Here is a 14875-nt window from a genome sequence, read left to right as displayed (position 1 = left end):
ATTATGAATATGCAATGTGAATGATCAAGCACGCTGTATATTGGATGGAGTAGTGTGCGATTTGTCTGTCTGTCTGTCTGTCTATCCTAAGCTTTATCAAAGACAAAGAGTTTTGAGTGAGCATTTGTAAAAATGGAAGTAGGGGAAGAGCCTGATGGAGACCTTGCTAAGCTAAAACAGAGAAGTAACAGTTTGAGAGGGAGAGAGAGATGGGGTAAGAATCAAGAGAGAGGACTGTGTAGTAAATGTTTTATACACTCACATGCCATGTGAGTACAACTCTTCCTGCTATGCCTATTTACTGAGGTGAAACAGGAAGCGGCAGCACAGATCTGTATTAACATCGGAAAAGGAGGAGTGAAAACCTACCCTCTCTGGCAATCACTGTCTGTGCCCACAGCGCATCAGCCTAGTGCTGATGCGCTGTGTCTCTCCTCCGTCCGGCTCCACTCGGCATGCAGGAGAACTCATCACTTTAGCAAGATCTCCTGTGCAGCCTGGAGCTGTCCCTGCTGTGGTATATGGGCAACGACAACTGCAGCTGTCAAAGTGACCATTCATACGTTGCCCTGCATATCTGCGTGCCGTCTTGTCGATAGCAGCGCCGATATAGACGGGTGTGATCTCACACACTTCTCCTTCATACATGGTGGATAATAGGTATTGGTGCACATAACAGGGCTGATACTGGTTCTCCCCCATAACAACCCATCTTACATCTACCCCTGTGTCACAATGCCCAAATGACTGAAGGGAGGTCTACAGTGTCAAATACTGCAGAGAGGTTGAAGAAGGATGAGGAAAGCTAAAAGACCCTTGGGGTTAGATTTACTAAGGCTTCTAAAACATAAACGTGGATGTGTTGCCCATATCAACCAATCAGGTTTTAGCTATCATTTCTCTGTTGCATTCTAGAAAATGATAGAATCTAAATGGTTGCTATGGGCAAAGCCTCAACTTGTCTGTTTTAGAAGGTTTAGGGGTCTATGTACTAAGCCGTGGATGTAGATAACGTACCAACCAACCATCTCCTGTGATTTTTCAAACACAGCCTGTAACATGGCAGTTAGGAGCTGATTGTCTGGCACTTTCTCTATCCACTTCATCTCTCTCCAAGGCTTAGTACAGTACATGTTCCCCTAATAAGTAGATCTACCATTTGGACTTTTAGTATTGTTCTTGTTTTAATCAGACAGGCTTCTCTTCAAGGCAAAAATACAGTAGGTTATAAAATAATTTTCCTGTCAAATTTTCCCTTTTTTCTATACAGGTTGGGCTAGTATATATGTTCAACCTGATTGTTGGCACTGGAGCGCTCACCATGCCTAAGGCCTTTGCCAATGCTGGCTGGTTGGTGAGTCTTATCCTGATAATCTTCCTGGCTTTTATGAGGTGAGTGTCAGCTCATTGCAATATCCTCCACATAAACACGGCTGAAATGCCTTTAAAATGGGACATCATTTTATATTCATGTTTCTTTTTTGTAACAGTTGGGGTGTGTTAGGTCCGACGATATATAAAAACAGAAGGAAATGTGTTTGTAATATGTGCAGAAAGATCTATTTAGAATATTTATTGCCTTGTGCTTAGCGCAATTAGAGGCCCTCTAAACAAGTCCAATATGGGAGGAATTGAATTGCAGGTGAATTGCTGTTGCTGCTGCATTTAAACACTGGCAACGGGAGCCCGTGTCACACCCCTTTGGCTCAAAAGTGTTTGGTACCCTATGGCGGGTGTCTCACTAAATCAGCTGGGTGAATCTGTTCGTCCACAATTGAATTTCCCCCTAAATATAAAAAGGTATCTTTGTGATGTGTGTGTTCACAACTTCAAACATGGGCCCATGTTACAGGCTGTGTTTGGGTAATGCCAGTTATGATCTGATTAGTTGGTACTCTATCTCTCTCCACTTTACCTATCTCCAAGCTTCAAGAAATCTGGACCATGATAGTAAAGCATGTTGGCAATCTCATCGTTAACATGTCTGTATGCTGCTTTCAAACTGTGTCCTTTTTCTGGTTGTCGATAATTTAATGGTCGAACTTATGTTCCCAACCCTAGCTCTAAATTAACTGATTGCACCAAACAGTAAGCCATTTTCTGTATACTGTTTATGGCAACAGTTGCTCTGAACAAAGTTGTATCATACATTTTCCTGCTTAGTATACAATATACATACACAGACAATTGTTTTAGCTTTATTTGCGTAAGGTTTACCTATGTTATTCATACAATGCACTTTCCATTTGTTACGTATGCAATCTGTCAACACAAATTTAGCAAATCTAGCCTTTTACCGTTCACCAGATACCCAGGGATGCTCTGTGGCTCTGGCATAGGGATGGACTTTGGAATCCAATGTTTACTAACCATCAATGTTTTTGTTCTGATGGTAGTGGTTTTTCCATATGATTGTGGCCTGCCAATGGGCCTAATTCAGACCTCATCGCTAGCAGGCGATTTTTGCACTGCTGCGAACAGATAGTCGCGGCCTACAGGGGGGAGTGTTTTTTACCTGTGCAAGTTTGCGACCGCATGTGTAGCAGAGCTGTACAAACAGATCTTCTGCAGTCTCTGCGCAGCCCAGGACTTACTCAGCCGCTGCGATCACTTCAGCCTGTCCGGGACCGGAATTGACGTCCGGAACCCTCCCTGCAAACGCATGGACACGCCTGCGTTTTTCAAAACTCTCCCAGAAACCGGTCAGTTGACACCCACAAACGCCTTCTTCCTGTCAATCTCCTTGCGAACGCCCGTGCGAATGGATCCTTCGCACATACCAATCGCTGAGCGGCGATCCACTTTGTACCCGTGCAACGTGCCTGCACATTGCGGTGCATGCAGAGTTTAGACCTGATCGCCCACTGTACGAAAACGCAGCCTAGCGATCAGGTCTGAATTACCCCCAATGTTTGCCACCATAGAATGGTAATCATTCTAAGGCAGAGGTCCTCAAACTCAGTCCTCAGGACCACACACAGTGCATGTTTTGCAGGTCTCCTCACAGAATCGCAAGTGAAATAATTAGCTCCACCTGTATACCTTTTAAAATGTGTCAGTGAGTAATTAATGTGCACCTGCTGGGTTACCTGCAAAACATGCACTGTGTGGGCCCCCGAGGACCGAGTTTGAGGACCTCTGTTCTAAGGTGTTCAGATGGTGGATTTGTTTTATTTTTTTTAAATTCCTGCTAGCTATGCCTCCCATGGATTCTTCCTGGCTGCTGTGTCTGCATAAGGAAATCTTTATGGGTTCGTTGGAAGCTGTCTCTGACTTTCTGCCTGCCTCAGACATGGCCCTGCTCAATCCTCTCGCTCTCTCCCCTCTCTAGGCTGCTTGCTAGGCAACAGTGCTCATTGCTAGCTCTGATTGTCTCTCACTGGGGGTCATTCCGAGGTGTTTGCTAGCAGATTTCGGTCGCAGCGCAGCGATCAGGCATAAAATCGGCACTTCTGCGTATGCGGCGCAATGCGCACGCGCGTCGTACTTTTACAATGAACGATGTAGTTTCACACAAGGTCTAGCAAAGCTTTTCAGTCGCACTGCTTGCCGCAGAGTGATTAACAGGAAGAGGGCGTTTCTAGGTGTCAACTGACTGTTTTCAGGGAGTGTTCGAAAACACGCAGGCGTGCCAGCAAAAATGCAGGCGTGGCTGGGCGAACGCAGGGCGTGTCCGTGACGTCAAAATAGGAACTGAATAGTCTGAAGTGATCGCAAGCGCTGAGTAGGTCTGAAGCTACTCTGAAACTGCACAAAAATATTTTGTAGCCGCTCTGCGATCCTCTCGTTCGCACTTCTGCTAAGCTAACATACACTCCCAGTGGGCGGCGGCATAACGTTTGTACGGCTGCTAAAAACTGCTAGCGAGCGAACAACTCGGAATGACCACCACTGTCCAAGAGAGTCAGAGCGCACCCTTTGCCCTACAACAGTCACTCACACAGCACACTGTCACACTGTCCACAGTGTAGCCATGGCAGTGTCTCTCCTCCTCACTGCCTGGCTATAAAGGTGGGTACACACTGATAGATATATCTGCAGATCAATTGATCTGCAGATATATCTATGGACTGATCGGGCAGTGTGCTGTGCATACACACAGCCCGATCCGTCTGGGACTGATGTCATGAACTTTGCGGGTGTGTACACACACCCACCTGGTTCAGCTGTCAATCACCGCCGGCCGCCGCAGAAGCATGTGTACGGGCCGCCGGCTGGTTGCCCATACACGCACAGCGATGCGCCAATATATCGGTAAATATATTGGCCGTCGGCTGTGCTGCGGGGCTGACACGATATGAACGGAGTTCACAGACATATTGCCCGTACATACTGGCCGAAGAACCCGCGATATATTGGCCGTTCAATAGAATGGCCGATATATCAGCCAGTGTGTACCCTCCTTAACACACTGGACTCTCTTCAGGAGCCTCCCCACCTGTGACAGGCATGCTGGACTCTGGAGCCGGACTGTAATGTATCTACTGCATACCTCCCGACATGACCCTCTCCAGGAGGGATAAAATGCTCTGCTTCTGGACTTCCTTCTTAATTTATGCTTGTCTGCACCTGTCTGGAACAGGTTAATAGATAAGAAAGGTGTTTCACCACAGGTGATGACAATCATAAATTTAAGAGGGAAGTCCAGGAGCAGAGCATTGTGTCCCTCCTGGAGTATGTCATGTTGGGAGGTATGTTACTGTATAGTGTACCCACCAGTCCCCACAACACAGCAGCGCTGCTAGCTACACTAGAGAGGACACAGTGGGCGGGATTTAAATCTTCTATTGCCCCCGATCTCCCGTCTAAAGTGACGGGAGATCGCGGGGCGATATTCTAATGACCCCCGTTTTCACACTGATCGCGCCCATAAGAGACGGATTTAGCCGTGTAAAGCAGCTAAACCTGACTAAAGATTTGGGCGCAATTGTGAAAAGTCCCGTTTGGGCGTCCAAACGGGTTACTTTTCACGCATTTCAGCTCGCCACCCCTGGGGGTGGCGAGCTGAAATGCTGATTATCGCACCCATCGACTGTAACATTTGAATACTGCCGGCGGGCGCGATGGGGGCGGGAGGGGGCAGAAAAGATTTGAATCCCGCCCAGTATGTATGTTTCTACAGGCCCCGTCCCTGATCGCACCCCTGATCCCACCCTCAGCCAGCCACACTGCAGGGGTTTTTGTGCAAATCATATAAATAGTTTTTACTATCATATTCTTTTGCTGCGATGGTAAGTTACCATCCAAAGTTTCAATGGTGGAAGCCCAGCTATCAATAATGGTGGGCTTCCGATGTCCATCCCTACTCTGGCAGTCCTGAGTCTCTGTAGTTCATCTCGCTTTCCTTACAACCAGTTTTGTGTGACGCTCCTGAGGGTAAGGGGAAGCTCCCATCTTTGAAATTACTGCTCTTGTTCCTGGTCCTCTCGTTTGCATCCCCCTTTCCCCGTAGTCATTTTAAAGTGATAAATGTAGAAGGTTTGCTGGATGAGGAAGTAATTCTGCTAATAAACAACATGTTCTCAGTAATAACTTTCTTTATCTCTTTTAGCTATATGACAACAACCTTTGTTGTGGAAGCCATGGCTGCGGCTAATGCTCAGCTGCGCTGGAAGAAATGGGAGAAGGAGGTAGTCAGTCCAGTGTGTCTGTACTGTAATTTCAGTAGAAATGTGACAGAAATCTTTTCCCAGTAATTCTGTTAATCAAGATAATTTGAAATATAAACATTTCTCTGACGTCCTAGTGGATGCTGGGAACTCCGTAAGGACCATGGGGAATAGCGGCTCTGCAGGAGACTGGGCACAAAAGTAAAGCTTTAGGACTACCTGGTGTGCACTGGCTCCTCCGCCTATGACCCTCCTCCAAGCCTCAGTTAGATTTTTGTGCCCGGCCGAGAAGGGTGCATTCTAGGAGGCTCTCCTGAGTTTCTTAGAAAAAGTTTAGTTTTTTAATTTTCAGTGAGACCTGCTGGCAACAGGCTCACTGCATCGAGGGACTAAGGGGAGAAGAAGCGAACCTGCCTGCTTGCAGCCAGCTTGGGCTTCTTAGGCTACTGGACACCATTAGCTCCAGAGGGACCGAACACAGGCCCAGCCTCGGAGTCCGGTCCCAGAGCCGCGCCGCCGGCCCCCTTACAGAGCCAGAAGCAAGAAGAGGTCTGGAAAATCGGCGGCAGAAGACATCAGTCTTCACCAAGGTAGCGCACAGCACTGCAGCTGTGCGCCATTGCTCCTCAGGCACACTTCACACTCCGGTCACTGAGGGTGCAGGGCGCTGGGGGTGGGCGCCCTGAGCAGCAATAAAAACACCTTGGCTGGCGAAAATACATCACATATAACCCCCAGGGCTATATGGATGTATTTTAACCCCTGCCAGAATCCATTATAATTGCGGGAGAAAAGTCCGCGAAAAAGGGGAGGAGCCTATCTCCTCAGCACACTGGCGCCATTTTTCCTCACAGCTCCGTTGGAGGGAAGCTCCCTGGCTCTCCCCTGCAGTTACTACACTACAGAAAGGGTTAAAAAAGAGAGGGGGGCACTAATTAGGCGCAGTATTAATAAACCAGCAGCTGTTAGGGGAAAAACACTTCTATAAGGTTATCCCTGTATATATATATATAGCGCTCTGGTGTGTGCTGGCATACTCTCCCTCTGTCTCCCCAAAGGGCTAGTGGGGTCCTGTCCTCTATCAGAGCATTCCCTGTGTGTGTGCTGTGTGTCGGTACGATTGTGTCGACATGTATGAGGAGGAACATGGTGTGGAGGCGGAGCAATTGCCTGTAATGGAGTTGTCACCCCCTAGGGAGTCGACACCTGAGTGGCTGAGCTTATGGAAGGAATTACGTGACAAAAATTATGACATGAGACAGCCGGCTACTCAGCTTGTGCCTGTCCAGGCGTCTCAAAAGCCATCAGGGGCTCTAAAACGCCCGTTACCTCAGATGGCAGATACAGACGCCGACACGGATACTGACTCCAGTGTCGACGATGAAGAGACGAATGTGACTTCCAGTAGGGCCACACGTTACATGATTGAGGCTATGAAAAATGTTTTACATATTTCTGATAATACAAGTACCACTAAAAAGGGTATTCTGTTTGGTGAGAAAAAACTGCCTGTAGTTTTTCCTGCATCTGAGGAATTAAATGAAGTGTGTGATGAAGCGTGGGTTTCCCCCGATAAAAAACTGATAATTCCTAAAAGGTTATTAGCATCATACCCCTTCCCGCCAGAGGATAGGGCACGTTGGGAAACACCCCCTAGGGGGGATAAAGCGCTCACACGTTTGTCTAAACAGGTGGCACTACCGTCTCCTGATACGGCCGCCCTTAAGGAACCTGCTGACAGAAAGCAGGAGAATATCCTAAAATGTATATACACTCACACGGGTGTTATACTGCGACCAGCAATCGCCTCAGCCTGGATGTGCAGTGCTGGGGTGGCGTGGTCGAATTCCCTGACTGAAAATATTGATACCCTAGATAGGGACAGTATATTACTGACTATAGAGCATTTAAAAGATGCATTTATATATATGCGTGATGCACAGAGGGATATTTGCCGACTGGCATCAAGAGTAAGTGCGCTGTCCATTTCTGCCAGAAGAGGGTTATGGACGAGGCAGTGGTCAGGTGATGCTGACTCCAAAAGGCATATGGAAGTATTGCCTTATAAAGGGGAGGAGTTATTTGGGGTAGGTCTATCAGACCTGGTGGCCACGGCAACTGCTGGGAAATCCACATTTTTACCCCAGGTAGCCTCTCAACATAAGAAGACGCCGTATTATCAGGCGCAGTCCCTTCGGCCCCATAATGGCAAGCGGGCAAAAGGCTCCTCATTTCTGCCCCGTGGCAGAGGGAGAGGAAAAAGGCTGCAGCAAACAGCCAGTTCCCAGGAACAGAAGCCCTCTTCCGTTTCTGCCAAGTCCTCAGCATGACGCTGGGGCTTCACTAGCGGACTCAGGCACGGTGGGGGCCCGTCTCAAGAATTTCAGCGTGCAGTGGGCTCACTCACAGGTGGACCCCTGGATCCTTCAGGTGGTATCAAGGGGTACAAATTGGAATTCGAGACGTCTCCCCCTCGCCGTTTCCTAAAGTCTGCTTTACCGACGTCTCCCTCCGACAGGGAGGCGGTATTGGAAGCCATTCACAAGCTGTATTCCCAGCAGGTGATAATCACGGTACCCTTCCTGCAACAGGGAAAGGGGTATTATTCCACGCTGTTTGTGGTACCGAAGCCGGACGGCTCGGTGAGACCTATTTTAAATCTGAAATCCTTGAACACTTACATACAAAGGTTCAAATTCAAGATGGAGTCACTCAGAGTGGTGATTGCGAACCTGGAAGAAGGGGATTATATGGTGTCTTTGGACATCAAGGATGCTTACCTCCATGTCCCAATTTACCCTTCTCACCAAGGGTACCTCAGGTTTGTGGTACAGAACTGTCACTATCAGTTTCAGACGCTGCCGTTTGGTTTGTCCACGGCACCCCGGGTCTTTACCAAAGTAATGGCCGAAATGATGATACTCCTTCGAAGGAAGGGAGTTTTATTTATCCCTTACTTGGACGATCTCCTGATAAGGGCAAGATCCAGGGAACAGTTGGTAGTCGGGGTAGCACTATCTCAAGTAGTGTTGCGGCAGCACGGTTGGATTCTCAATATTCCAAAGTCGCAGCTGATCCCGACGACACGTCTTCTATTCCTAGGAATGATCCTGGACACAGTTCAGAAAAAGGTGTTTCTCCCGGAGGAGAAAGCCAGGGAGTTATCCGAACTAGTCAGAAACCTCCTAAAACCAGGCCATGTGTCAGTGCATCTATGCACAAGGGTCCTGGGAAAAAATGGTGGCTTCCTACGAAGCAATTCCATTCGGCAGATTCCACGCAAGAACTTTCCAGTGGGACCTGCTAGACAAATGGTCCGGATCGCATCTTCAGATGCATCAGCGGATAATCCTGTCACCAAAGACAAGGGTGTCTCTCCTGTGGTGGTTGCAGAGTGCTCATCTTCTAGAGGGCCGCAGATTCGGCCTTCAGGACTGGGTCCTGGTGACCACGGATGCCAGCCTGCGAGGCTGGGGAGCAGTCACACAGGGAAGGAATTTCCAGGGCTTGTGGTCAAGCCTGGAGACATCACTTCACATAAATATCCTGGAGCTAAGGGCCATTTACAATGCTCTAAGCCTAGCAAGACCTCTGCTTCAAGGTCAGCCGGTGCTGATCCAGTCAGACATCATCACGGCAGTCGCCCATGTAAACAGACAGGGCGGCACAAGAAGCAGGAGGGCAATGGCAGAAGCTGCAAGGATTCTTCGCTGGGCGGAAAATCATGTGATAGCACTGTCAGCAGTGTTCATTCCGGGAGTGGACAACTGGGAAGCAGACTTCCTCAGAAGGAACGACCTCCACCCCGGAGAGTGGGGACTTCACCCAGAAGTCTTCCACATGATTGTGAACCGTTGGAAAAAACCAAAGGTGGACATGATGGCGTCCCGCCTCAACAAAAAACTGGACAGGTATTGCGCCAGGTCAAGGGACCCTCAGGCAATAGCTGTGGACGCTCTGGTAACACCGTGGGTGTACCAGTCAGTGTATGTGTTCCCTCCTCTGCCTCTCATAACCAAGGTACTGAGAATTATAAGACTGAGAGGAGTAAGAACTATACTCGTGGCTCCGGATTGGCCAAGAAGGACTTGGTACCCGGAACTTCAAGAGATGCTCACAGAGGACCTGTGGCCTCTACCTCTAAGAAGGGACCTGCTCCAGCAAGGACCCTGTCTGTTCCAAAACTTACCGCGGCTGCGTTTGACGGCATGGCGGTTGAACGCCGGATTCTGAATGAAAAAGGCATTCCGGATGAAGTCATCCCTACCCTGATCAAAGCCAGGAAGGATGTAACCGCAAAACATTATCACCGCATTTGGCGTAAATATGTGGCGTGGTGCGAGGCCAGGAAGGCCCCTACAGAGGAATTTCAACTGGGTCGATTCCTGCATTTCCTGCAAACAGGAGTGTCTATGGGCCTAAAATTAGGATCCATTAAGGTTCAGATTTCGGCCCTGTCGATTTTCTTCCAGAAAGAACTGGCTTCAGTTCCTGAAGTTCAGACGTTTGTCAAGGGGGTGCTGCATATACAGCCTCCTTTTGTGCCTCCAGTGGCACCTTGGGATCTCAATGTAGTTTTGGGGTTCCTAAAATCACATTGGTTTGAACCGCTTAAATCTGTGGATTTGAAATATCTCACATGGAAAGTGGTCATGCTGTTGGCCTTGGCTTCGGCCAGGTGCGTGTCAAATTGGCGGCTTTATCCTGTAAAAGCCCTTACCTGATTTTTCATACGGTCAGGGCAGAATTGAGGACTCGTCCTCAATTTCTCCCTAAGGTGGTTTCAGCGTTTCACCTGAACCAGCCTATTGTGGTACCTGCGGCTACTAGGGACTTGGAGGACTCCAAGTTGCTGGACGTAGTCAGGGCCCTGAAAATATGTTTCCAGGACGGCTGGAGTCAGAAAATCCTACTCGCTGTTTATCCTGTATGCACCCAACAAGCTGGGTGCTCCTGCTTCTAAGCAGACTATTGCTCGTTGGATTTGTAGTACAATTCAGCTTGCACATTCTGTTGCAGGCCTGCCACAGCCAAAATCTGTAAAAGCCCATTCCACGAGGAAGGTGGGCTCATCTTGGGCGGCTGCCCGAGGGGTCTCGGCTTTACAACTTTGCCGAGCAGCTACTTGGTCAGGGGCAAACACGTTTGCTAAATTCTACAAATTTGATACCCTGGCTGAGGAGGACCTGGAGTTCTCTCATTCGGTGCTGCAGAGTCATCCGCACTCTCCCGCCCGTTTGGGAGCTTTGGTATAATCCCCATGGTCCTTACGGAGTTCCCAGCATCCACTAGGACGTCAGAGAAAATAAGAATTTACTTACCGATAATTCTATTTCTCGTAGTCCGTAGTGGATGCTGGGCGCCCATCCCAAGTGCGGATTGTCTGCAATACTTGTACATAGTTATTGTTAACTAAATCGGGTTATTGTTGTTGTGAGCCATCTTTCCAGAGGCTCCTCTGTTATCATGCTGTTAACTGGGTTCAGATCACAGGTTGTACGGTGTGATTGGTGTGGCTGGTATGAGTCTTACCCGGGATTCATAAATCCTTCCTTATTGTGTACGCTCGTCCGGGCACAGTATCCTAACTGAGGCTTGGAGGAGGGTCATAGGGGGAGGAGCCAGTGCACACCAGGTAGTCCTAAAGCTTTACTTTTGTGCCCAGTCTCCTGCGGAGCCGCTATTCCCCATGGTCCTTACGGAGTTCCCAGCATCCACTACGGACTACGAGAAATAGAATTATCGGTAAGTAAATTCTTATTTTTTTTGTGACCAAATGAGTGTTCTAAATCTGAGCAATATTTTATTTATATTTAGGGGTATATGCGAATTCCCGAAAATGTCGAAAAACGGGACATTTTCGCCCAAAAAAGAAATTTGACAATGCAATACAGTACTTTTCGCCAAAAAAACGTCCATTCCAAATTCGACTTTTTGAAATTCGACATTTGTCAAATTCGACATTTCTGCAATGGTGCAAATGCGGCATTTCGACAAAAGTATATTCAATTGAAGATTGTAAATTCGACAACAATGCCTTTAGACAGTAAATTCGTCATTTTCAATCCGCCACACTTTGCTGGCGGAATCTAATAAAAAATTTTAAAAACATGTTTTTTTTTTTGTGTTTTTTTTTTTTTATTGGTAATAGCATATCTATTTATATTAGAAGGGATTAGGTACTTGGTTTGTCTATTTAGGAGGCACAAGTATTATTTATATATTTTTAAAAATATTATTATTATTTTTTTTTTTATGGAATGGTGTAAAAATCCGAAAAAAGAATGCGTGGGGTCCCCCCTCCTAAGCATAACCAGCCTCGGGCTCTTTGAGCCGGTCCTGGTTGTCAAAATACGGGGGGAAAATGACAGGGGATCCCCCGTATTTTAACAACCAGCACCGGGCTCTGCGCCTGGTCCAAAAAATACGGGGGACAAAAAGAGTAGGGGTCCCCCGTATTTTTTGTACCAGTACCGGGCTCCACTAGCTGGACAGATAATGCCACAGCCGGGGGTCACTTTTATACAGCGCCCTGCGGCCGTGGCATTAAATACCCAACTAGTCACCCCTGGCCGGGGTACCCTGGAGGAGTGGGGACCCCTTCAATCAAGGGGTCCCCCCCCCCAGCCACCCAAGGGACAGGGGTGAAGCCCGAAGCTGTCCCTTCCCCCCCCATCCAAGGGCTGCGGATGGGGGGCTGATAGCCTTGTTGAAAATGTAAGAATATTGTTTTTTGCAGAAAAACTACAAGTCCCAGCAAGCCTCCCCCGCAAGCCGGTACTTGGAGAACCACAAGTACCAGCATGCGGGGGGAAACGGGCCCGCTGGTACCTGTAGTTCTACTGCAAAAAAAATACCCAAATAAAAACAGGACACAGACACTGTGAAAGTATAACTTTATTACATACATGCCGACACACATACTTACCTATGTTGACGTCCGGGGTACCTGAAAATAAAATTATACTCGCCTGATCCAGTGTCCATTTCTTTTATTATAATCCACGTACTTGGCAAAACAAAAAAACGCATTTACCCGAACCAGACGGACTGAAAGGGGTCCCATGTTTACACATGGGACCCCTTTCCCCGATTGCAGAGACCCCCTGTGAGTACTGTCACAGAAGGTCCCTTCAGCCAATCAGGAAGCGCCACTTCGTGGCACTCTCCTGATTGGCTGTATGCGCGTCGGAGCTGTCAGACGCGCATCGCACAGCCCCCTCCATTATCTTCAATGGTGGGAACTTTGCGGTCAGCGGTGAGGTCACCCGTGGTCAGCGGCTGACCGCAGGTAGCCCCACCGCTGACCGCAAAGTTCCCACCATTGAAACTAATGGAGGGAGCTGTGCGATGCGCTGTCTGCCAGCTCAGACGCGCAAAGCCAATCAGGAGAGTGCCACGAAGTGGCGCTTCCTGATTGGCTGAAGGGACCTTTCTGTGACAGGAGTCACGGGGGGTCTCTGCATTCGGGGAAAGGGGTCCCATGTGTAAACATGGGACCCCTTTCAGTCCGTCTGGTTCGGTTAAATGCGTTTTTTTGTTTTGCCAAGTACGTGGATTATAATAAAAGAACTGGACACTGGATCAGGTGAGTATAATTTTATTTTCAGGTACCCCGGACGTCGACATTGGAGACGAGGCCAGAGTCGACGTGTCAACATAGGTAAGTATGTGTGTCGGCATGTATGTAATAAAGTTATACTTTCACGGTGTCTGTGTCCTGTTTTTATTTGGGTATTTTTTTGCAGTAGAACTACAGGTACCAGCGGGCCCGTTTCCCCCCCGCATGCTGGAACTTGTGGTTCTCCAAGTACCGGCTTGCGGGGGAGGCTTGCTGGGACTTGTAGTTCTTCTGCAAAAAAAATATATTCTTACATTTTCAACAAGGCTATCAGCCCCCCATCCGCAGCCCTTGGATGGGGGGGACAGCCTCGGGCTTCACCCCTGGCCCTCGGGTGGCTGGGGGGGGACCCCTTGATTGAAGTGGTCCCCACTCCTCCAGGGTACCCCGGGCAGGGGTGACTAGTTGGGTATTTAATGTCACGGCCTCAGGGCGCTGTATAAAAGTGACCCCCGGCTGTGGCATTATCTGTCCAGCTAGTGGAGCCCGGAGCTGGTACAAAACATACGGGGGACCCCTACTCTTTTTGTCCCCCGTATTTTTTTGGACCAGGCGCAGAGCCCGGTGCTGGTTGTTAAAATACGGGGGATCCCCTGTCATTTCCCCCCCCAGTATTTTGGCAACCAGGACCGGCTCAAAGAGCCCGAGGCTGGTTATGCTTAGGAGGGGGGACCACACGCAATTTTTTTTTTTTCCGTTTTTTTAAACATTTTTAAAAATCTAATCAAAATCTGTCAAATCGGCCGTTTTTCGACAGCGGGACTGTCGAATTAGTTTTTTATTGAATATGTCGAATTCCGGCACCCACCTGCCGGACTTCGACGGTCGAATTGTGTCGAATTTAAAAACGGGCGAAAAAGTGCCGCAATTCGCCCGCAATTGCATATACCCCTTAGACTGGATGTGTCTGTTCTTTCATTCCACCACAAGATAATTGTCTCCTCCTCACCCCTGCAGGAAGCACAGTCATGCGAGGACTCTGATAATGAATCTGTATCTGCAGATGGGTATAACAACTCTGAAGTCAGACCCATCCTTTCTGTGCGTGAGTATCTACCCAGCGTATAGAGGGTATCTATATGAATAAACAATAGAACGCTACTTTATACCCATTCCTGATTGTGATTTAAGAAAAAGAAAAATGTATTGATGTCTTTCAGAGCGCCGTGGATTGTCGGACCCTTTTGACATTGTGGAGCGTGTTGAAATGGGACAGATGGCTTCTATGTTCTTTAATAAAGGTATGAATTGGGGATGCAATCAATTTGCCGGCTGTCGGGATCCCGGTGGTCAGGATACCGACGCCGGAATCTGGACAGCCAACAATGCAGACAACTGGAATCCCGGCGCACAGGGAATATTCCCACTCGTGGGTGCCCAAGACACCCATAGAGTGAGACTAGAACCTGTGGCGAGCCACCGAGCCCGCAGCATGGCAAATGCAGCAAGGGGACTCTTAGTGCTCGCTCCGCTGCCGGCATTCTGACGGACAGGATGGCGCTGTCGGGGTCTTGATATTAAATTGCACGAATATGATAATGGTTTTCCTAATTTCTCTATCGTCCTAGTGGATGCTGGGGTTCCTGAAAGGACCATGGGGAATAGCGGCTCCGCAGGAGACAGGGCACAAAAAGTAAAGCTTTTT

At 48.4% G+C, this 14875-nt stretch overlaps 1 protein-coding gene across 1 annotated transcript in view; it reads left to right on the top strand.

Moving 5' to 3' along the window:
* TMEM104 (transmembrane protein 104) overlaps positions 1 to 14875 on the top strand; it is a 153351-nt gene that overhangs the window by 85990 nt on the left and 52486 nt on the right. Inside the window, exons 3-6 of the mRNA XM_063960678.1 lie at positions 1271 to 1392; positions 5552 to 5630; positions 14188 to 14275; positions 14391 to 14471. Coding sequence (XP_063816748.1) covers positions 1271 to 1392; positions 5552 to 5630; positions 14188 to 14275; positions 14391 to 14471 — 370 coding nt within the window. The remainder of the gene's footprint in view (positions 1 to 1270; positions 1393 to 5551; positions 5631 to 14187; positions 14276 to 14390; positions 14472 to 14875) is intronic.

Source organism: Pseudophryne corroboree, chromosome 3 (assembly GCF_028390025.1).
Source record: "Pseudophryne corroboree isolate aPseCor3 chromosome 3, aPseCor3.hap2, whole genome shotgun sequence".
NCBI lineage: Eukaryota > Metazoa > Chordata > Amphibia > Anura > Myobatrachidae > Pseudophryne > Pseudophryne corroboree.
This window is presented reverse-complemented; position numbering and strand designations above follow the sequence as displayed.